The sequence below is a fragment of the Prionailurus bengalensis genome, chromosome E3 (assembly GCF_016509475.1).
Source record: "Prionailurus bengalensis isolate Pbe53 chromosome E3, Fcat_Pben_1.1_paternal_pri, whole genome shotgun sequence".
NCBI classification, from domain to species: domain Eukaryota; kingdom Metazoa; phylum Chordata; class Mammalia; order Carnivora; family Felidae; genus Prionailurus; species Prionailurus bengalensis.
Genome location: NC_057357.1, coordinates 22,033,562 through 22,057,843, shown reverse-complemented (window position 1 = coordinate 22,057,843; position 24,282 = coordinate 22,033,562). Strand labels below are relative to the sequence as shown.

The window sequence follows — 24,282 nt, the reverse complement described above, 5'->3', positions numbered from 1 at the left end:
GACCTGTTTCTTTAACACCTCAAATAACATTTAGAATAAAGATCTATCTTCACAGATAGATGTACAGAGAATGAGATCACTTAACCATCTAATCTGTAATTTATTTAATGACATAAAAAAATAGTATTTCTCCCAAATTACAAACCAATTGTCCCAGCAACATTTAAAAAATAATTCTTCCCTTCTCTATGGATATATGATGACCTCTTTACTGTATATTCCACTGTTTAAAGTAATAGCATTGAGGGGCGCCTGGATGGCTCAGTCGGTTGAGCGTCCGTCCGACTTTGGCTCAGGTCACGATCTTGAAGTTCACAAGTGCCAGCCCCATGTCAGGCTCTGTGCTGACAGCTCAGAGCCTAGAGCCTGATTCGGATTCTGTGTCTTCCTCTCTCTCTGCCCTCTGCATTCTGTCTCTCTCTCTCTCAAAAATAAACAAAAAAAAATTTTTAAATAAAGTAATAGCATTGATTCTAGAAAAACTATGCTATTCCACAGATCTATTTTTGTGCCTATTGTGCATTTTTGTTAAAGATTTGTTTAAGTAATCTCTACACCCAACATGGGGCTTGAACTCACAACCCTGAGATCAAGAGTTGCACACTCCACCAACTGAACCAGCCAGGCACCCCTATGTACATTGTTGTAACAGCTGTAACTTTATATGGTTTGCTATGGTTTTCTTTTTTTCCCCATCTATTCCTTATTTTAAATAAGCTCAGACATTTCTGTCATTTAAAAAATTAAAAAAAAATTTTTTAAATGTTTGTTTATTTTTGAGAGAGAGAGAGAGAGAGACAGAGAGACAGAGAGAGACAGAGAGCAAGCAGGGCAGGGGCAGAGAAAGAAGGAGACACAGAATTGGAAGCAGGCTCCAGGCTCTGAGCTATTAGCACAGTGCCCAACGTGGGGCTTGAACCCATGCACCGCGAGATCATGACCTGAGCCGAAGTCGGACCCTTAATGACTGAACCACCCAGGCGCCCCCTACTTAAATTTTTTTTAAAGGCTATGCTATTCTTAGTATAAAGTAATACAGTCTTGGAAAATAAAGAAAGAAGGCAGAAGAAACTAGAACGCATTTTTCATATCACTCAGAGTATTTGTGCCAAACACTAAATAATCTGCAATATTTGGCCTTTCATCCATCATTTGTAAAAAGCAGACTGATGCAAGTGCGTATGTATCAGGGAAGTCTTGTACCTTGCACTGCTCTACTTTATTTCCAGCTTCATCCATCTCTTCCTTTAGGGTATCTATTTTTGATGGAAGCCCCTGGAAGTTGGTTCCTGAAGATTTGTGAGCTTGGTTCCACCTGTAAAACATGGGGGCGATCAGCATCTGAGAGCTGGCTGCACATACTCAACCTTGCGGAATCAAGGCCCTGAGGGAAACAGACTCTTTCCCCAAAGCCGATTCTACCTGGGATCGGTATGAGTACCCAGGATGCCAGCTCCTCTTGAGTTTATCCTCTAGGAATGGAAGCAAGCAAAAAGAGACATTACATCCCCACTGTGATGGGACTCTTGCAGTGCTGGGAGTAGCTGTCTGCTCTGAGTATAATCCTGTCTCATACACGCCCCACTGCTGGAAACCATGCCATGAACCCCCTTTCCTGTAGTGTCTGATCATGGCACCTTTGCCATGAAACACTCCTGTGCTTCCTGCTTTGATCTGGAATGTTCCTGTGCCCCTGGGAGTCGGTCCTGCTCCTGGACCCCTGGGACGCTTCCTGCTGCCATCCTCCTCTGTGATTACCTCCAGCAAGTAAAGACCGAGCTTTGGTCATGCAGCTAACAATCCATAGCTAGGAAAACACATGTAGAACTAAAAACATCTGTTAAGAATTAATATTCTAAAGATGAAGTTTACAGAAAGTCTAAAGCATAATGTGGAAAATTTACAATCAAGTCAAAAGGACTGAGAAAAAAAAGGAAAGAACTGTACCACAGCAAGAGTAGGGGAGTGCATGGGTGGGGAGGGGTAATAATCTAAAACAATTTCTATTTGGTTTTCAGGTGTGCTTTGACCTTCTGTTCGAATATGAATTATGTCTGCTATTGTGGAAGCAATTTAAATGTAAACATGGATATTACAGAGATGCAGCATGAAAACCCGTGCGAGCAACTGCTCAAGCTTCCCAGCTGCTGCACTGCCCCAAAAACAGTAGGCTCTACCTTCTTCCCAGTTCCTGATGAGGCTCTCCTCCAAAGCCGGCCTTCGGCAAGTCTGCCTAAGCAAGACTGGCGATGCCATGGAGTGGCCAGAGCACGGACCTGGGAGGCTGACAAGCTCAGGTTTGAAGCCTGGCTCTCCCACACTAGCTGTGTGACCTTGGGCAATGACTTAACCTCTCTGTGCCTCAGTAATCTCATCTGTAAAGCTAAGATAACAAACACTTTGCAGAACCGTCATAAGGAATCGAGAACAAATCGATATGCATGTGCACGTGTGTGCATATGATATCTGCCCCATTAGGGATTCCTCCTTAGGAATTAGGTAGTAATTAGTCATTAGGTACTATCATTTTCCCCCAGGAAAAAGCCACAGGAAGAAGTAAAGGTGAAATATTCAACTGTGTGTTTCTCTGATACCTGCTTTGATTGGTTAAAAGTGAACAAGATCCTGAACGCAGATCAAGAATCAGTGTTGAAATCCCCTCCGGGATACCTGTATTGTAGACGTAAAATTCCTGGGGCACAAGCACCTGTAATGTCGCTCAACCGGCTCCAGGGAGGGAGCATTCACGGCCTTGTTTAACGAACCATTGGAACATTCTTCCTTATCCTGAGCAAAAGTCTACCTCAGGGTGGCCCCACTCCTGGTCCTGGCTCGGGGATTCTCCTTACAGATGTACACATGACAAAGCGTGAAGCAAGCCATGTAGAGAATCTGTGCAGGTTCCTCTCTCATCTAGAAAAGGAGTCTCTTCCCGAGAGAACAGAACCCCTGTTCCCTCTCCAGTCCTCACTGAGGGGGCCTCTGAATTTAGTCCCCGGCACGGAGTCGGGCACACAGGACGCACCCGATCGAGATCTGTCAAAAACATGAATGAGCGAATGAACAGCAACTGGTGGAGGAATCAGAGGAGGTGACACGTCATGTCCGTCGCTCCATACCTGGCACGCGGCAAGTGTCCGGTAAGTGGTGGCAATTATTTTTACCATGTGTTAATTCTTAGACGCACCCTCTATCATCTCAGTATGTCCTACATCACGACATGTCTTAACGAGTGACCCGTACATTTAATGGAGTGGTGTTTCTTCACCCCTCCCCCAAGGAGATATCTAGTCAGTGGTGCACGGATAGTCACCGGCATCTCAGGAACGAGGAAATGCTGCATGTTGCATTGCTACAGATGTTCTAAATCTGTCTAAAAAAAAAGCATCTGACAGGTAGAAGCTTAGTAAATGACAGTTATATCTCCATCCATTTGCCAGAGAGAAATGGTCATCTCTGCTTCACAGGACTGCAGTGAGAATTAAGTTACCAAATAAACAAGTCACGGAGATGAAAAGTACAGCAAAGGGAATATAGTCAATAATATTGTAAGGACACTGCATGGTGACAGATGGTGACCACACTTATCGTGATGAGCACTGAGTAACGTACAGAATTGTCGAATCAAAGTTGTGCACCTAAAATTAATACATCATGTGTCAGTTACACTGCAGTAATTTAAAAAAAATTAAAAGAAGAAAAAGTGAGAGCTAACAAAACAGGGGTCGATCAACAAAGCCACCTTTTTTTTTTTATTTAAATAAAGTTTTATTGGAACACGGTCAGGCTTTCATTTACTTATGGTCCGGGGTTGTTTTTACACTACAATAGCAGAGTTGAAAAGTTGCAAAAGGGACCATCTGGGTTGCAAAGCTGAAAATATTTACTATCCGGCCCTTTATGGAATGTTTGCCAACTCTTGTGGTAAAGCATGAGAAAGGTCGGGGCAGGCGGCAGCTGCCTCCATAGATATTCCCTATTCTCATCCACGGAGAAAGCCGCATAAGTCACGGATACACATGCCCTCAAGGACAGAGCTGGGCTGGAGTCCTGCCACGAAGCACCACAGACAGTCATCTGGCAGCAGGCCACAAGTCGGCAGCCCCCTGGGATGGTTACTTACTTTTACGGGGAGTTTTCTCCCTTTGGGCACAGTATTCGATCATGAAAGTATCATAACCACACAGGGTTTGGACGTGGCAGGACCCTCAGGAACTGCTAAGATCACAGATCTATTTATTCCTACACTCCACTATCCTAGAACAGGATGTTCTAACATCATTCCCACTGCCACACTTGGGAGAATGGGCCCTCGAGGCAGGTGTAAGTGGGTGCGACTTGGTCTGTGGGTCAAGTGCGTGAATCTGGAAACCTGCATGCTGTCCACTGAGTGGTCTTCCTCTCGTCCGTACCTTACCTGGCTCTGACCGAATCCCAGTCTAACACCAATTTAGCGAGCTGCTTCCTCTGTTTTTGGATGTTGGGAATCTCCAACTAGAAAGAAGAACATACCACAGACCGAATGCGATAAGCTTTGGGGTTTTTACCTTAACATCTGAAAAGGCAGTATTTATTTACATTTTTCCCCCTGAGGCATAGGATTTTGTACCCTCAACTGATTCCCCTCATTTCCAAAAGGAAGCATATGTCAAAGTCACCGATTGTCGTGAAACTTGCAGACCCAAGCGAACCATTCACCACGCAGCCCACACCGGTCTTGGCTCTTCTATGCGGCCTGGCAGAAGCACTCACCTCTGCGATGCTGCAGAGAGGATCCACAATCTCTCCCTCAACAAAGACCTCGTGCTGAGAAAGTTCTAGAGCCAGCTGGTTCTCAGCATTGCCACACGTCTCCAGAATCTTCCTTTAAAAACACAAGATACCCCCACAACAAGCACCCGCTCGTTAAACCAGGTGCCCGATTACCATACTCGGCCAGCTCTCTACACGATGGGGACACCTTAGGGTGCTACACGGTAGAACCTTAAAAACGTGGTAAGTCTGGGGCATCGCCTAAAATGCAAGCCCACGGGTTTGTGCTCTAACATGGAAAAGGCACTCTCAGATACACTTTGTGAGTACGTGTGTGGGATGTGTGTGAACAGTGAGGTGATGAGTCTAGGATTAGCTTCAGGGGAAGACCAAACGTTCTCCAAATAACCCTGGAATTCTTTAGAACCTTATGTAAAGTTCCTTATGTGCTGTTTTATGTCTGTCAGTGAGGCCAGCCGACGCAGGGTTTGCTCCGGAGTTAATGCCAAGTGCTGGTTTTCTACTGGGGATGGTGGGCTAAGCTCAAGGGACATGTTGCATGAAAACCATGTCTGCTTTTGTTTTCCTGTGAGCACGCAGTTGATGTCACACCGAGGATGCGTGCGAATGAAACGGCTGCTCTGACTCTGTCCTTCCCTCTCTCCTCCTACCCTTCTCCTCCTCGCCCTGCCCCTTGAGATCCCCACGGGGTCCTTTTAAAATGACCAACGTGTGTGGCGCTGGCATGAGGTGGCCATGGTGCTGTCATTAAGAACACGATCTCCGATACCACGCTGCCTGGGTTTGAATACGGGCTTTGCTATTCACTAGCCGTGGGGTCTTGGACAACTGACTCACCCTCTCTGTTTGTCAATTTCTTCAATGGGAGGTAGAATGTAGGTTGTCTTGAGGACTGAACGAGTGAGTACATGGACACGTAGAGCAGTGCTAGTGCAGAGCAAGGGCTCCCTCCATCAGCCGGGAGGACCAGGAGTGCCAGCATGCACACACCAGCCACCCTCTTCCCAGGACCATCATTCCCAAATATGGGAGCATGGACAGGACAGAGGAAGGGTGAAGAGTGGGGGGAAACTATCATCCTGGAAAGGACAAAGTTACGGGGTGCCTGGGTGGCTCAGTCAGTTAAGCATCTGACTCTTGGTTTTGGCTCAGGTCATGACTGCACGGTTCCTGAGTTCGAGCCCTGTGTCGGGCTCTACGCTGATAGTGTGGAACACGCTTGGGATTTCCTCACTCTCTCTCTCTGCCCCTCCCCCCATTAAAAAAAATAAATAAACTGCAAAATAAAAAAAGAACACAGGTAGCGTTGTAGGGCATGGAGTATAACAGGCCCCTGGAAAGGGGGCTGTGGAGTCCAAAGCCCAGGGCAGCTGGGAAGCACAGTGAGCGGTATAGCAGAGACAGCAGATTGGCTCAAAGGCCCCCAGCCTCATGTAGAAGCAGGTGAAAGGAAGGGTTAACCTTCCCTCTTATAGTAAAAACAACTTCATGATTAGATTTTTTAAAATTATTTATAGAACACAGGCCTACTGCCAAAAAAAAAAAAATCCAAATAATTCAGAAAACACAAGATTTTGAGACAACCACCATTGATATTACGGTGGCCACCCTCAAAGGAGGTGGCTCTTAAGGACTGGACGGGACTGCTCAGGGAAGGGACATGTTTATACCGAGGCTCAGGGAAATAAAGAATGACCCTATCAATCACTTTCGCTAGTGGCCCTTTCAATCATCGGAAGCCAGCGTTGCTCCTGCTAAAGGGAATACTGCCTGCCATCCCGGGGGCCCAGACCCCACTTCTTCCCATGGAGACTGCGCCATTCTCCTCCTGGAGCATGAGCCACACCGTCACGCTCACGGCCCCTCTGTCACGCAGATGCCTACCGTGCACAGCACCCGCCCACCCGCTCTTGCTGACGCACAGGCTAGAGGGCTCGCTCTCTGAAAGCAGCCCACTCTTACCCCAGCAGGGAGTCTTCCAGCTGAGTCGATGCTTCTTGCATGTTCTGAGCAAGAGCGGTCAGAGGGAGTTTTTTCTGGAAGGCAGAAGACAATGTGTTGTTTTCATTATTACTGATACCCGTTCTCAATGACCAGCCGCAGATCATCATTTGGTGATTTGTCCTCAAGGCACACTGCACAGGTAAGAGGTAGACTGTCTGGGTTCAGGATCCAGTCTCAAACATGTGCACTGTGTGACTTAACCTCTATGTCCACGTCCTCACACCTGGATGATACCAAGGCATGATAACAGCAAGGGTGTCCTAGGGCTGTCTGCCCATCTAAGGAGATCTTCAACGTCAAGTACCTAGCATGTGCTACGTACTTAGTAGGTGTTGGCTGCTAGTATATTGTTGGGGTAGCTGTTAACTGTTTTTATTAACTAATCAAGTACATACTGTGTCTGAAGCCCTGGGAACATAAGACACAGATCTTACTCTCTGATTATCATAACACATAAATGCAAGAAAATGCTCAATTTCAAGAACTTTTGCTAGAATACTCATTCTTTTTTTTTTTTTTTTCAACGTTTATTTATTTTTGGGACAGAGAGAGACAGAGCATGAACGGGGGAGGGGCAGAGAGAGAGGGAGACACAGAATCGGAAACAGGCTCCAGGCTCTGAGCCATCAGCCCAGAGCCTGACGCGGGGCTCGAACTCCCGGACCGCGAGATCGTGACCTGGCTGAAGTCGGACGCTCAACCGACTGCGCCACCCAGGCGCCCCTAGAATACTCATTCTTAAACAGGCTCTTAACCTAGCTGTAATCATAAGGGCCCAGTTCTAGTTAATATCTAAAAACGTCTGGCTAAATATCTGAAAAATTTTTTTTTCTTAATGTTTTTATTTTTATTTTTGAGACAGAGAGAGATGGAGCATGAGCAGGGAAGGGGCAGAGAGAGAGGGAGACACAGAATCGGAAGCAGGATCCAGGCTCTGAGCCATCAGCACAGAGCCTGATGTGGGGCTCGAACTCACAGACTGTGAGATCATGACCTGAGCCGAAGTCGGACGCTCAACCGACTGAGCCACCCAGGCACCCCTGAAAATTTTTTAAGGTATTTAATCACAAAGCGATTTTCCTATCAGAGATTTGTTTTGCAGCTGGAAATGACCATAAGGATCATCTGATTTATGTTCTAATTGTACAGTCAAGAGACCTGAAGCCCAGGGTGGTCAGGTGGGCTGGCTGGGCACCTCAGTGAGGGGCAGCAGAGCCAGACCTTTGTGCCATGGGCCTGAGCCCCAGTTCAGTTTCTTTCCACCACTGCTTGATGGCTCATCTCATAAGGGTAGAAAGGGCCTGTCAAGTACAAGTGGGTTGGTTATAGCACATAACGTGCAAACAAAAACATGCATTCAGGGCGCCTGGTGGCTCAGTCGGTTAAGCGTCCAACTTTGGCTCAGGTCACGATCCTACGGTTCATGAGTTCGATCCCTGTATTGGTCTCTGCTCTCCGCACAGAGCCTGCTTTGGATCCTTTGTTCCCCCTCCATCTCTGCACCTCCCTTCCCCTTCTCAAAAACGAATAAACATTTTTTCAAAATGCATCCAATGTGGCAATGCTCCCCATGATTTTGCCTCCCCAGTAGAAAGGGCTGTTATGTCAAAGACACAGGGTCCACCTTGCTGTGGCATTGTTGTGCCTTGACCTCTAGCATATCACCTGCCTTTCCTGCTTTAAAGGGCTCCATGTGATACACTTACACCGTATTTGCTTGTATTGTAGAGAATATCTCTTGAAAGCTATACAAGAAGCTACTAATGCTGGTCACTCTGGAGAGGGCAGCAGGGTGCCTGGGGACAGGGTGGTGAGAGATCTCACTTTATGTTCTTCTGTATCTTCTGGATTTTGACCATGTAAATATGCAGCCTACTTAAAACAGTATATTGAAATTTAAAAATAAACAACAGGGGCACCTGGGTGGCTCAGTCGGTTAAGCGGCCGATTTTGGCTCAGGTCATGATCTCGCGGTCCGTGAGTTCAAGCCCCGCGTCAGGCTCTGTGCTGACAGCTCAGAGCCTGGAGCCTGTTTCAGATTCTGTGTCTCCCTCTCTCTGACCCTCCCCTGTTCATGCTCTATCTCTCCCTGCCTCAAAAATAAATAAAACGTTTAAAAAAAATTTAAAAAAAAAATAAACAACAACTGGGGCACCTGGGTGGCTCAGTCGTTTAAGTGTCCGACTTCAGCTCAGGTCATGTTCTCACAGTTCATGAGTTTGAGCCCCGCGTCGGGCTCTGTGCTGATAGCTCGGAGCCTGGAGCCTGCTTCAGATTCTGTGTCTCCCTCTCTCTCTCTGCCCCTCCCCGACTCATGCTCTCGCTCTCTCTCTCTCTCTCAATCTCGAAAATAAACTTTAAAATAAAAAATAAAAATAAATAACAATTCTATTTACCCACCTCTCATCCTCCCAAGTTATTTTCACGTAAGTAAATATCTGGCATCCCCTGCCCCACAAGGGGACATTGCCAGCTTCTGTACTTTCAGATCAGGAAGATAGGAGAAAACGGGCAATGTGCCTTGTCATAATGAGGATAATTCATACATGTTAGTCATGCTGCCTTTATAAGGGAAATTAAATCTAGGATAAGTCCAATAATCTGGAGAAATACACTTTGTGCAACTCTGGAGCTCGGAACCAAAATCATAAAGAGCAGAGTCTACTTTGACAAAATCATTCAAGTTCCCGGCTATGAACAGCCTTGTGGTTTCCATGCCCTGACCCCAAGCCACAACAGTCCTGCATCTTGATGTACATAAATAAGGACATCCCGCTTATTTAACCCCATGCTCTTCGATGAGGATGCTATCCACCAACAACATACTCCTCCACAAACATGGCTAAGCACTTCCTAGGCATGAACAGCTTTTTTTTTTTTTTAATCACCAGGGATTCATTTAAAAAGATCTAAAGCCATAATTTACGAAATGCATGCCCACTGCCCAAAAGGCAGCTGCTCCAGATCCTACACGATTCTTGCCTCCTCACATGCGTGGGGGGTCTCTCGTGGGACCTTTGGGAGGCTCCTCCTGTGTATTCTAGAGTGCTAGAGACTGCTGTCATTTCTTCCACAATATTGACCGCCGTGGTCACCCATCTTCTATCGTTTCCATGGTGTCTACTCTCTCCCACATGCACAGTGTAGACAGCCTCAGAGGCCTGTCTTTGGCACTTTTTGTTCGAGGTTGGAAAAGGAAGCCCAAGGCATCAGGTTTTAGAAATGACCTTTGCATCCTGCTGCCTAGAATATGCCGGTCACTTGCCACTCACTGCCCTCGCTTATGGCTGGGCTACCACCTCCTCTGGGAAGCCTCCCCTGACTACGTCTCTCCTCCTGAGATGCCTATTCTCAGTCTTCCTGTAATACCCTGTGCACACTTTGTTCGGCATGTCATTTTAGGATTATGCATCTGTGTGTATCTCCCCCTGCCAGGCCGTGAGCACCTTTAAGGCGGAGGCCACATCTTGTTCATTTTATTATCTCCAGCACTTGTACACAGTAGGTGTTTGATAAACACCTGCTTAAAAGGCAGTCAAAGGAATGGACAGGACACAACAATGTGAAGGACAGAGACGTATGGCAGGCGGAAGTGGGAGACAATGGGACTGGATAAGGGGAAAGGAAACAGGATGGGATTATGAAAGGTTCCTCGTGCTAATGAAGAGCTCAGACTTTCAATCCTGGCAATGGGAGCCAGCCAGCGCCCCTCAAAAGAGGCACCACTGGTGTTAGGGGCCACTTCTGGTGTGGAACTATGCCCCTAGGCACTGCAGAATGTTCAGCATCTCGGTCCCCACCCTCTACATGCCAGTAGTGTCCCCCGGTCCCTATGGCAACACAAAATGTCTCTATGTATTTCCAAGTATCCCCAGGAGTGTAATCCTGGCCCCTGTTGAGAACCGCTAAGCTACGATGTTTTTTCGGCAGGAGGATGTATCTATCTGTATTTCAGAAAAACAATTCTGGTGATCAGGCTGGAGCCAGGCTGGACGAGAAGGAAATCAAAGGCAGGAAACAAAGCTCAGGAGGTGACTGCACCATCCAGGTTTTGCGATCATCGCCTTTGTGAAAGGGATCAGGTTTTGCTTTAAGGCAAAGGTGGCAGAGATGAGGCGGGGGTGAGGAATTCCAAAGACAGTCACAGAGAATCACAGGCCTTGCTAATCAAGCAGCCATGGGAGGGTGAGGATACAATAAAAGGGAACATAAGGTAAGCCGACAGTTTCTAGCTTGCACAACAGGGTGGGTGGAACTCAAGAGTCCACGCACAATGAAGAACTGGTGACGCGTGCCAAAACAGACATCTAGGGAAGGAAGTGTTTTGCTTGGTTGAAATGCTTGAGACGTCCCTGGCATCAACACACCAGTCAGAAGCCACGAGGACAGAAGAGGTGGCCCAAGGAATGTGACGGGAGCAACGAGGAGGAGGACAGAGCCTTAGGAAACAATGTTGAAAGGGGAGGCAGAACAGAAGCCACAGCGAGAGAACAAGAAGGAGCCGTGGGGACAGGACCGGTGGCTTGGGTCCGGTTCTGCCAGACAGGACGTGCAGCAAGCATTCCTGGAGTCGTAGGTGTGTGCAAACGTCCGCCCTCTGATACCTGTTACTGCAGCAAACCAAGTATTGCACGAGAGAGGAATATCCTGGCGTTGGGACGTCCTTCTCAGATGTGTGTAGGAAATCTGAGAGAAGGGTGACACAGGTCACCCGCATACCAGTTCTTCCTCTTGCGACATCGGGTGTCCCACAACACACCACGGCAAATCATAGCTTCCCTGTATGCCACTGCGGCTACCACCGTAATGCTGTATGGGCTTCCGAGGGCTAGCATATGCTCGTAAACTAGGAACCTGTAAACCCAAGGATGGAGCTGCCTGGCGACGGAAAGTGGCTGTGCTCTGCTGGTGGCACAAGAGGACCCGGATGCTTCAGACAAATGTATCCCCTGGAGCAGATGTTCGGCGGTTCTCCTCGAGGCCATCCCCCTCCCTCTTAGGACAGTGTCCTGACTTCTCATTCGGGTCCACCCCAGTCTAAATAAAGCCTGTGAGCTACAGAGGCAGCTCCACAGCCCACGCTCTAAGGGCAGGCCCTGATTAGCTTAAGCCAACCAGCACATCCCGCCTCCTCCCAACCTCACCCCTACCCAAGGTAGCCAGGGTGGAATGGGAATGTTCAGGAATGGGGAATATGACTCAATACAGACCAATGCAATGGAAGGCCATTTCTACCTGCCAAGGACTTGGAAAAAGAAGTTCTCTCACTCCCTTAAAGAAACCCGCTGGAGGGGCGCCTGGGTGGCGCAGTCGGTTAAGCGTCCGACTTCAGCCAGGTCACAATCTCGCGGTCCGTGAGTTCGAGCCCCGCGTCGGGCTCTGGACTGATGGCTCAGAGCCTGGAGCCTGTTTCCGATTCTGTATCTCCCTCTCTCTCTGCCCCTCCCCCATTCATGCTCTGTCTCTCTCTGTCCCAAAAATAAATAAACGTTGAAAAAAAAAAAATTAAAAAAAGAAACCCGCTGGAAAGCGTGCTTTCTACTTCTGCTGGACATGCACAAGGAAGCAAGTAGCCAGTGGAAGCTGCTGGTAGCCAACCCACAGCCATGGGAGGTGCCCATTTAGGGGCAAAGCAGACACTGAGGAAGGCAGAGGGGGCAGAAGGAAAAAGAGTGACATTTTGCTTACACCACTGACCTGCTAGCCCAGGCCTCTCCTCAAGTCTATCCCAGCTTCTGGACTTTTCAGTTAGAAGACCAATAAATTGCATCATTTTCTAAGTCCATTTAAGACAGGCTTTCAGCTTTTTGCCATCAAAGCATTCCTAACAGACATCTCTATTCTCTTATCAATGACAAATGGCTTATCGAGTCTTTAAAAGCACCTGGGGAAAATGCAGTGTGAGCAGTGCCTTCAGCACAGCCACGTCTGAAGCACAAAAAAATGTTCTGGTCTGGCAGGTGTCGGGAGAGTAAACGGCAGGTACAAATCTGCAGGCAAATGTGCTGACGCTGCTTGGGAAAAACCAAGCGAGCGAAGGGTGAAGAGCCTCACGGAGACACAAGAAAGACCCAACAGCCGTGGCCCCATGTCACATCCGATACTCACGTATCTCTTCTCCACGTCGGGGCCGTGGCCCTGGAAGCATGCTGCCAGGCGCTTGTGGGAGTGGTGGCATATTGACCGAACCGTGTCCAGGCGCCGCTCGATCTGACAAATGAGACAAACGAGCCATCAGCAAGGCTTCAGAACACATCTCTTCCTACGTGGCATTGGCATGTAGGTAGAAGCAGCATGCGGGGGTCTACCTTTTTAGCTCTTGGTGTAGATGCCCATGGTCTCCATTCCCCCGGAGCAGGGTTTCTTTCTACTGACATTTGAGGCCAGATAATTCTGGGTGTGTGTGTCGGGGGGCGAGGGGGGCTGCTCTGTGCATATGGTACGTTTAGCCTCATCTCTCTGGCCTCTACCCACTAGATGCCAGGTGCACCCCATTCCGAGTTGTGACAACCAGAAGTGTCTCCACACACTGATGAATATCCTCCCAGTGGGCGAAACGGCCCCTGGTTCAGAACCGCCGACCTCTCCTACACCGAGGGGTTTAGATCTCCTAAAGGCTAAGTGTGTGTGCAGGGAGGGGGCGCGGTCACGGCCACAACTCCTATCAGGAAGGGTGGCGGCAGTCGGGCTATGCGCTCCCTGCAAAGGCCCGGCGCCAGCCTGCAGAACCGCAGATGAACACCTCAGGCCCAGACCCACAGCCAAGTGGAAAAACCACGGGACTGTCTGAAGCCATCCCCTGTGGATAGTGGCAGAGCCTTCCACACACGGGACATCAGACAGAAGAGTCCAAATCAAGGCTCCACAGTTTCCATTCAAAGTCAGTTGTTTTCAAAATTATTCTTTATTGGGGTTAGGATGGGTTTTTGTCTTTGTTTTTGCTTTGGTTTTAACTAAACCCCTAAAGCACAATGGACTGCAAGAAACACTGACTTAGGGACCCACGCATCAAGATTTAGTTTCCCAAAATATTATTGCTGGGATATGGCTGTTTATGGCAAAGAGAGCTGCTTTTCACAGGAAGGAATGCCAAAAATGTGTATTCTGATGACTCATTAAGAATGAGTGCAGGCCCTCAGGGATGCTTTCTATTTTAAAGGAAAATCAACAAATTCAAAGCAGAATGCATTTTTACCCCACAACATTTTACCCAATGACATGGTTCTATGCTTCTCTCCTGAAGGTCCGCACCGCGCTCCGCCCCCCCCCCCCCTGCCCCCGCCCCACAGCTTTTCTTCAGAGCCAAGGCCCGACTACCAGGGCCCTGATTGAGCAGGCACATTTATGTAAGGAGCAGAGGCCAGATCACTGACCCCTCATCTTATAATGACCACATTGTAACACACTGGAAAACTAATATGCACTTCTTTACTGACCACAAAAAACAGGCAAAATCAAACAAAAACAAAACCCCACAAAACTCCATTTGGCTTTGATTCTAATTTCCACTAGAAAATTATAAAGTCCACTGGGGGACAGGGACCTTGGTCTGTTCTGTGCACAGATTTATCCCAGGTACCCGGAACACTGTCTGGAACACGAACGCAAGGTGTTCATTTAATATTTGCTGAAAGGTCAAGTACATGTATTAAGTCCCTGTGCAAGGTATCAGAAAAACAACAGTAAATAAGCTGTAGTTCTCATCCTCCTGGGGTTCACAGCCTCCCAGGGAAACTCCACACAAGCACAACAAACTTATGAGCAAAAAATAAGAGGCAAAATAGAGCCATTTGAACTGCTCTCACAGATCAAACAGGGAGCACACAGACTAAGTGAAGGGAAATCTCACACCAGAAACAAAAAATAAAATTTCTATGGCCCGGGATCCATCCCTAGTGTTCTCCCGTTTAACCTGTTAATTCCTGCTAATGATCTGATGGAGTGGATACCACCATTATCCTCATTTTAGAGAAGTGGAAACTGAGGCACAGGAAGTTAAGTAATCCCCTGAGGCCACAGAGCCAGTCAGGGAAAGACCTGGGTAGGCAGGCACCAGCCTCCACACTTTCAAACAGGACTCTCTTCTTTACAGTCAAAGAAGGGGGAAACACCTGTGGCAATGATGGCAGATGGGGGTGGGGTGGGGGTGGGGGGTAAGCATCTGCATGATGAAACAAGGCATTCCTTGAAACTGGCAAACTCTTGAGGCCCCCGTGGATGTTCTTAGAAAGGACAGGAGCAGACAGTTGCCACCTGCCTCCTGTGGGAATTCTGCAGTCCTCAAACTGCCTGCAAGGCTTGGGGATTCAAGGGTTCAAGGAGGTTGTGCATATTTATTACTAACGTCGGATGTGGGAGAGAGAACACTGATGTGAAAACCTAGTCTAGTTAAAGGTTATCGAGCCCAAGCAACATTTCTGAAAGTCTGAAAGTGAAGCTGAAATATACGATAAAAGCCAATGAGGAAATATTACTAAGAATAAGATTGTCAGGGCTCCTAGGTGGCTCAGTTGGTTAAGTGTCCAGTTTTGGCTCAGCTCATGAATTCACGGTTCAGGAGTTCAAGCCCCATATTGGGCTGTGTGCTGGCAGCTCAGAGCCTGGAGCCTGCTTCAGATTCTGTGTCTCCCTCTCTCTCTGCTCCTCACCTGCTCACATTCTCTCTCTCTCTCTCTCAAAAATAAAATAAACATTAAAAAGAAAAATTAAAAAAAAGAATATGATTATCTAATAATTCTTAAAAAAAAAAAAAAACCCTCCTACTCTTAATAAAAACTTCCGGTCCTTAAAAACAACAACAACAACAAAAAAAACGTGCTCTTAGAATCTTCTACCTGCAGGTGGCTGTCATAATTTAGAAGGATGTTCTGACATGGGCTGGCATGGCACCATTTTTCTAAGCTATGCCAGCTCCTCTCTGTGGGAAGAGACAGAAAGTCACCCGGGAGCAGACTGCTGGTCTTCAGGGGCTCAGGTGAAAAGACCTGCCGAAGGTCATGGAATGAGAAGCAAGGACACAAGCAAGGAGGCTTAAGAGAAACCTCAGTGCAGAAGGGTTCTGTCTTTCCTGGTGTGCTCTGGGGTGGGCGGAGATGGAACGGGGTAGAGGCCGAGTGAAGGGATGTGTACAAAGGGTCCCAGGCGTTCTGGAAGAAACCCCCAGCCCCAAAGTTAGGGAAGCCTGTGAGAGACGAAGTGCGGTGGCCCCGGCCGAGGTCCCTGCAGGAAATATCCCTCCTGCAGGGTAGAAAAGTCCAGGCTGGTAACAGGCCACCTCAGGGCCTCAGGGTGGTTCTGACAGGTCTGGTCACCGTCACTGAGACTCTAAGTCCTTCAGGAGCCAACTCAGCCCAGAAGTGGAGAATGATAGCATGAGAGGCAAGAAGTGGAAACTCTAGGCTGTTGCTGGCAGGGCCTGTCCCATCAAGGACACCGTCATAGCAGCGAGCGACAGGCCCGCAGCCTGCCCAGGACCCGTGACTAGGCTGCAGTGCCAGTGGACCGGCCAGGCCAGCCAGCGCCTCCCCCACCCCACCCCGACACCTGGCACTTGAAAGCAGGACAGCCCCATCTGAACTTCACAACATGACACCGAAGTTCCCGATCCCCTTTTTATCACCGTGCAACCCAACTGCGTTTCTTTCCTGCTCGGGACCAGGCCGATCAGTCTCATCGTGTCTCAGATCATACATACAGACGTACGGACACAGATCTGCTTCAGTTCTCGCCGATGAGGCTTTGTTTTGTTTTCCTCTTTAAGCAAAGCACTTTAAGAAGATTTTATTTTGTTACCTGTAACAGATCTTCACTGAGGACTTCTGTTTTCTCAGCTCTGTGGGAAAAAATGAAAAGCTCAGAGTCAGAAATCCAGAAATACAAAGGAACTCGTGAAATGTAACAATTATTATCCCAGAGTTTAAAACAAAACAGCTAGGGACGGACGCCTGGGTGGCTCGGTCGGTGGAGCGTTCAACTCTTGACTTCAGCTCAGGTCATGATCCAGGGTCGTGGGATCAAACCCCACGTCGGGCTCTGTGTGGAGGGTGGCACCTGCTTGGGGTTCTCTCCGTCTCCCTCGGCCCCTGTCTCCCCCTGTTCCCCGCTTGTGTATGCACGCTCTCTCTCTCTAAAATAAAAAAATAAAAAATAAATAAAACAGGAAGAAATGAATGATAACATGGGGAGAAATTCCACCAATGTGGAAATTCCACCAATCAGAGGGCTCCTTGAGCAAAACCAAAGAAAAAAACCAGCAAACAAAAGTCTGCAAAGAATAGCAACCCCAAACAAGAACAAAGCCTCAAGACCAGTGGCTCTCAGACCTGGGCGTGTATAGAATTACTGAGGGTGGGGAGTGTGCTGATTTAAAATGCCAGTTTCCAGGCCTTACCTCTGTTCAAAAGCAGGTCTGGAACACAATCCTGCTTCTTTAAGAGGCCCTTTCCTCCCAGAATTCCATGGCCGAGACCCACAGGCCACCCTTGGAGAAAAGACTGCTCTAGAGGCGCCTCGCTGGCTCAGTCGGTAGAATGTGCAACTCTAGATCTGGGGGTCATGAGTTTGAGCCCCTCATTGGGCATGGAGCCTACTTAAAATAAATTTTAAAAAAATAAAATAAGACCACTGTAGAGAAGCTGAACCTTCAGTTCCTAAAACGATCATTTCTGAGCTTCACAGCCTTACTGAAACAAGTTTGTCACAAATCCAGGAACGTGATTCAATACTACACACACAAATAGTAACAACTGAGTATTCCTTCCTTCAGGCATCTCATCTTTACTTTAAAAAGAAACAAAGTATTTTCACAGCTTTCTCCCACTCATGCTTTCCAATTATTATTAACTAGGTAGACCTTTCCAGAAAGCCGACCTGGCGGCCATCAATCGGCAGAGGAACAGCCTGAGTTGCTCGAGCCTCAGTTGCCAGATCACGGTACTTTCCGAGGACTCCTCTGCAGTCCAAAGGGGCAGCACTGTTGCTGTACGTAATACCCAGAATGATGGCAATCGAGGTGCCATAGTGGGACTTCTGGTTCAAACAGTGATTTAAGTCGAGTCATTTGACACCCCTGCCCAATTCCCATTGAAACGAACAAGGAAACTTTTATTATTTTTGAGTATTTATTTATTTTGAGAGAGAGAGAGAGAGCGAGCGAGCATGCAAGCAGGGAAAGGGCAGACAGAGAGAGGAAGAGAAAGAATACCAAACAGGCTCCATGCCAACAGCACAGAGCCCGACGTGGGGCTCAGTCCCACAAACTGCAAGATTATGACCTGAGCCAAAATCCAGAGTCAGACGCCCACCCGACTGAGCCACCCGGGTGCCCTCGAACAAGGAAACTTTTAAAGGGACAAGAAAAAAGTCTTTCTCAGCCCCGAACATTGGGGGAGCTGGGGAGAAAGGCAGACCATCAATGAACCAGAATTGTAAAGCCTTTTATTTATTTTTTTTTTAAATTTTTTTTTTTCAACGTTTATTTATTTTTGGGACAGAGAGAGACAGAGCATGAACAGGGGAGGGGCAGAGAGAGAGGGAGACACAGAATCAGAAACAGGCTCCAGGCTCTGAGCCATCAGCCCAGAGCCCGACGCGGGGCTCGAACTCCCGGACCGCGAGATCGTGACCTGGCTGAAGTCGGACGCTTAACCGACTGCGCCACCCAGGCGCCCCATGTAAAGCCTTTTAATAAGACATATCGCAGAATGGAAGGCTGCATGATCTTGCCTCTGAATGAATCTAATGCATGAGAAGGAAAAGCCGTTTGGCGGGCAAGTTGATAGGACCCCCGAGAAGGACCTTCAAACGCTGCTAAGCTCAGAGCAGCACCAGCTGCATGAGGCATGGTGGTGCACGCTTCCAGCCCACACTTGGGTCATGGCATGTCAAGTAAAAGCCAGCATTGCCACAGAGGATTCCAACGCCAGTTGTCGCCGCGGCGCCCTGCGTAACTCAGAGATGCCAATGGGAATGAATGGCTCACTCATCAGTTTCTGCAGGAAATCAGAACTCTGACCTAACTCAGATACCTCCCTGGTGTGCAGGGGCAGGGCCTGGAGATGAGGCCCCAGCTTTCAGAGGAGGCCACCTTTAAATTCCATGAACAAGTCCTGCAAGCGGCGGGCCAAAATCTGCCATCCCAGCCCTTGCTTGGCATACATGGTGCCAGGCATTGCTGAAGCGCCAAACATATGTAGTCATGCCAGTTAGGGAAGTGGAGCAGGGCCCCAGCTGACCAGCAGCTCAAGCAACCAGCCTCAGAAAGAACTCCGACAGTCAGCCTCGCAGACCGCCACAGCTTCACCCTAACTCCTATTCGCCAATAGCCTTGTCCCTCCTCTAGCAAAATGCCACCACGAGATTGTGTAACTTTCGCCTCATCTTCTCTGGCCAGAGCTCTGAAATCTCTGCCTTCTGTAAGTAGAAGTGTACGCAGAGAAAAGCCCTCAAGGCCTCTTAAAACACTCAAAGTTCAAAAGAAGAGATTCAGAGCAAATAAGTCCTTTTACAAAACGGGATTTTTAAAAAAATGTAACAGAAGAGAAAAACTTAATTTCAAAACCCGAAGGTGGGCTGTTAGCAGGTATGAGAACATTAGTAACAGCTCAATGGTATAGGAAAACCAACTGTGTACATCTTTTCTCAGCAACTTGTTCAGTGACCTCACTGGTCATTTGAAATGAAAACTCGAATACAACACAAAGAAATGCAAACAATACAAACCGGGGCTTTGGGGGGGGGGGGCGGGGGGCTGTCAAACACTTATGAGCGAGCACAGCACTGCAACAGCCACAAAAATAATAAAGCAAATGTAAAAACAAAGCAAGTGTTAACTTTGGGAAAAACAAAAAGCCCATCAGAAAGAATCATACTGCATTACTATGCTTAGCTGCAAATAATTGATTGGATATAATAATGTAAATACCAAACAGTAATATATCCAAAAATTGTACTCTAAGTGCATTGCAAGGATAAAGGAGTAGAAGCAAAGAGGGAAATCATACACTAAAGCGTGTGTGATCTCACACTAATCACACACATGAGCACTAAGCCCTCAGTTTTCATGACAGGGGGCCAATAGGTAATAACTAAAACTAGATGACTTGAAGGATAGCTGTTTATATATTATCTATACATGTAGACATGAGTAAATGCCAAAATAAACCGAAATTTGAAAACAGCTTCCTCTGGGGTTAGAGAGTCTCAAGTGGGAGAGTGGGATTACTAGAGAGAAGATCTACTGTAATAAGCCTTTTACTATTATATTTGACTTTTTAGACTATATGCATACTTAGTTTCAAAGTTTAAAAAATAGTACGTTAGTTACATTTTTTAGTGACATGCTTGACATGGTTTCAAGTGAAGCATAACTCTAACTGAAAACAATGAGTCCAACTGCCAGTCTGCACAAAACTATACAAGAATACAAAAGTGTAAAAACTACAAAGCAAATCAATATATTTATTATCCTTTTTTTCATTTTACCAACTAGACCCTTTGCTTTCGATTTAGAGGTACTTCACCTAATAAGTTATCTGGAGACTGAAATATATGTGGAACATATTATATGAAAATGTTAACATGCTGCTTAAAAATAAGTTTACACTATGTTTCCTGCCTTTATGGACACTCAGCCATATATTACATTGATAAAATTAATTTTAGAACGAGATCCAATATCTCTTCTTAATCAGATTTATTTCTGGGCTTTCTAGTCTGTTCCATTTATGTATCTTTTTTATGCCAATACCATACTATTTTGATGACTACTGCTTTGTAATATACAGCTGACCCCTGAACTACATAGGAGTTAGGGGTGTTGGCCCTGTGCAGTGAACAACTGGCACGTAACTTTTAACTCCCTGAAAATTTAACTACTAGTAGCTACTGTTGACCAGAAGCATCACTGAGAACATAAATAGTTGGTTAACATGTACTATATGTTATGGGCATTATTTAATGTATTCTTACAATAAAGAAAGTTAGAAAATGTAATTACTTTTTAAATTCTTTTAATGTTTATTTACTTTTGAGAGAGAGAGAGAGAGAGAGAGAGCGCAGGCGCGCGCGCAGGTGAGGGACAGAGAGAGGGAGACAGAATCCAAACCAGGCTTCAGGCTCTGAGCTGTTAGCACAGAGCCCAATGCAGGGCTCGAACTCACGAACTGCGAGACCATGACCTGAGTCGAAGTTGGACGCTTAACTGACTGAGCCAGCCAGGCACCCCTAGAAAGAAAATGTTATTAAGCAAATTGTATGGAAGAGAAAATACATCTACAGTATTGTACTGTAAAAAATCTGCATATAAGTGGGCCCATGCAATTCAAACCCACGTTGTTCAAGGATCAAGGAGTTTGAAATCGGGAAGTGTGACGCCTCCAGCCTCGTTCTTCTAGCTCAGGATTGCTTTTGCTGTTTCAGTTGTTTGTGGTTCCATGTGGATTTTACAATTGTTTTTCTTTTTTTGTGAAGAATGCCATTAGAATTTTGATAGGAACTGTACTGAATCTGTAGACAGCTTTGGGTAGTATGGAGGTTTTAATAACATTAAGTCGTCTAAACCATGAATACAGGCTATCTGGGAAGATTACTTTTCGTGACGAATCATGAATCTGGAATGTAACATACAAACTGGGGTGGCTCCTTCACACAAAGATACCCCCATTGGTCTATGCTGTCCCCACCTTAATTTTAGGGAACCACCATGGTCCCTACCTCCCCCAATATGTGCTCCAAATGACTCGATCTTTCTCATCACTGTGTCTGGTCCAAGGCTCAGCCCTTTCTTTGCTGAACTGTTTGGGAGTGTTCATCTTTACCAGAGAATTTGCCAGTAGAATTTTTACCCAGGGAAAGTCTAGCAATTACTCAGAATACTGGCCACGGTGCCCATTCAAAGAGTCTACTAGCCACAGAAACTTGGTTTTTACTGAGATGTGATTTTTTTTTAAGTTTACTTATTTATTTTGAGAGAGACAGGGAGAGTGTGACTAGGGGAGGGGCAGAGAGAGAGAGAGAGAATCCCAAGCAGGCTCCTCGAGATCAGTGCACAGACTCTGATGCAGGGCTCAATCTCACAATCTGAACCGCGAGATCATGACCTGAGCCGAAATCAAGAGTTGGGACACTCAACCAACTGAGCCACCCCGGCGCCCCTGAGATGTGATTTTTGATCAGATTTTTAAAATTCATGAATAAAGCAAAGAGGGAGAGCAATATGTTAAGCTTATCAAGGCACCTAGAGACAGCGCAAGCCAACGTTAAACATAATACTTGCTAAATCACATTGTTTTCAATCAGACATTTTGCTACACAGACCTAAACTTTTTGTATACGGGTCTTTTTTCTGCTTCGTCAGAGCCTTCTTTGTGTCCAATGTTCTGTGCTTGAAAACACACTTGAATGTTTCCTGTCTGTAACTGGGAAAACAATACAAAGCAGGAAAGCACTTCCGGCTCACCATTTTACTCTGGGGTTTGTTTTTTCCTATGCAAGCCACTGTGCAATCTCACTAGTCATTCAAACAAGGCTTACTTACATAGAGCAGGATTTTTAAATTTATTACTTTTTGGTAAAGCATTAACTTTTTCCCTTGTAATCCCCAAAACCTACAAGCGGCAGGGCCGTGCAGGCCTTGATGTCTTCCCTGGTTCCCTTGACTGGTTGTGGTAATGGCCAGGCTTTCAGTCGTGCCTAACGGGAGTCTCACTCTTACTGGGCCAGAAGAAAATGGAAACACCCCCAACCTGAAGCAGTTCCACTTACCCGGAAAGACACAGATGCTTACGCTAGGGCACAGGGTCAAAGGAAAATCTCCAACTGGCGTGACAATTTCCAACTCTAATTGTGGACTGATTTCTGGAGCAGTTTCTGCCATCAGTACACTCAAATGCCCAACGCCACTAATGTGAAACACCACCTTGTTTCCCAGGATACAGACTACTGCACGTGGGCCGCATCCACCTGCATAACGCACGTATTATGGGACCGTGGAAACAAATGCTCAAGTCCACACCTTCAATGCATGCTGTGATCTGCCAAGCACTGTGCGTGACTGACCTCTTCCCTGCGAGCCAGACAGATCCACGGGGGCAGAGACCAAGTCTATCTCGGCCATCACTGCCCCCTTCCCCGGAGCACCCGGCTTGCCATGGCCACCTGCCTGCCACACCATTGTGGGTGCTTCGTAAATACACACTGAATGCATTAATGAAAAAGCAAATGGCTGTCCCAACAATAGAGAATGGTTTGAAAAAAAGGTCTTTGTAGATTTCAACAGAGGTAGCAAGAAAAAAATTCAATAGCAGTAGGCAGAAAAGCAGACGTGTGCGTAGAATTGCCTTCCACAGTAAAATCCACAGCGACTAAAATTAAAACATGATAGTGCCTTCCAAAGCTAATGTTGTTTTTTTTTTTCCAATGAAAAAAATACAGCAAGTAAACTACCCATATTACCAGGGGTCAGCGAACTATGGCCCACAGATCCAATCTAGCTCACTGCCTATTTTTGTATGGCAAGCTAATGGTTTTTACTTTAAAATGGCTGGGGGTGGGGGAAAGAAACTCCAAAGAGGAACATACGTACGATGCGCAAGGACGATACGAAATTCAAGTTTCGGTGTGCACAAATCAAGTGTGACTGGAGCACAGCCAGGCTGAGACGTTTGTGCATCATCTATGGCTGCTTTCACACCACAACGGCAGGGTGGCGTTACTGCGACAGAGACCAGACGGCCTGTGGAGCTCAAAATATTTACTCTCTGGCTGCCTCCCAACCAGGATGCCAAGTGATCCTCACGGGGTGTGGTGCAAACCTCGCAAGGAGGCTTTCTGGAGTCACTTTGAGGACTGGTACGTGAAGCCGGTCTGGAGGCGTGTAGCCGGCCTCCTCCGAAGTCCCGCCTCATGTTTGAGAAGCTGCTGCTAAAATGAACGGGGGCGGCTGACTCTGATGATACAGTCCAAATGTGAGGCACAGCCCGATGCTGGTGACGTTGGTGACAGGCGGAAATCAGAAGTGATGTCTCTCCTCCCCCTACCCACCTCCACCCACTCCCCTCCCCAAAACCCACTGAAATATTGTAACTATTGTTCTCTTCCCGATCCTTACCGACACACCAATGTCAGGACAAGTTCTAAATAAATACAACTGCCTGGGTCAGGCGTCCGCAAACTTTTTCCGGAAAGGCCAGATCGTAAATATTTCGGGCTTGCAGGCCACACCGTTGCCGCTGCAACTACTCCGCTCTGCCGCTGAGACACAGAGGTTGTCACAGACAACATACAGACGAATGGACCTGGCCATGTTCCAATAACCGGGACTTCTGGCCGCTGAAATGTGAGTTCACATAACTTTCCTATGTCACAAAATATTCTCCTGATTTTCTTCCCAAACATTTAAAACTGCATAGTTTGCTGACCTCTGATCTGTGTACCGGTTCAGTGTGGTTTCCTAAGAAGCTTCGATCTTTTCTAATCACTCCCAATTCTTCTTACTTTGAAGGGGGA

General features: G+C 47.0%; 1 protein-coding gene across 4 annotated transcripts in view; it reads right to left on the bottom strand.

Moving 5' to 3' along the window:
* Positions 1-24,282, bottom strand: part of ARHGAP17 (Rho GTPase activating protein 17) — a 90,050-nt gene that overhangs the window by 38,216 nt on the left and 27,552 nt on the right. For 2 of the 4 annotated variants that reach the window (XM_043560264.1, XM_043560260.1), the window contains exons 2-7: positions 16,570-16,609; positions 12,886-12,987; positions 6,736-6,809; positions 4,753-4,864; positions 4,418-4,494; positions 1,204-1,315 (exon numbers count right to left, since the gene is read on the bottom strand). In XM_043560264.1, coding sequence (XP_043416199.1) covers positions 1,204-1,315; positions 4,418-4,494; positions 4,753-4,864; positions 6,736-6,809; positions 12,886-12,987; positions 16,570-16,609 — 517 coding nt within the window. Of the gene's footprint in view, positions 1-1,203; positions 1,316-4,417; positions 4,495-4,752; positions 4,865-6,735; positions 6,810-12,881; positions 12,988-16,569; positions 16,610-24,282 lie in introns of those variants that run through there. The other 2 variants (XM_043560261.1, XM_043560262.1) reach the window with 2 other exon arrangements.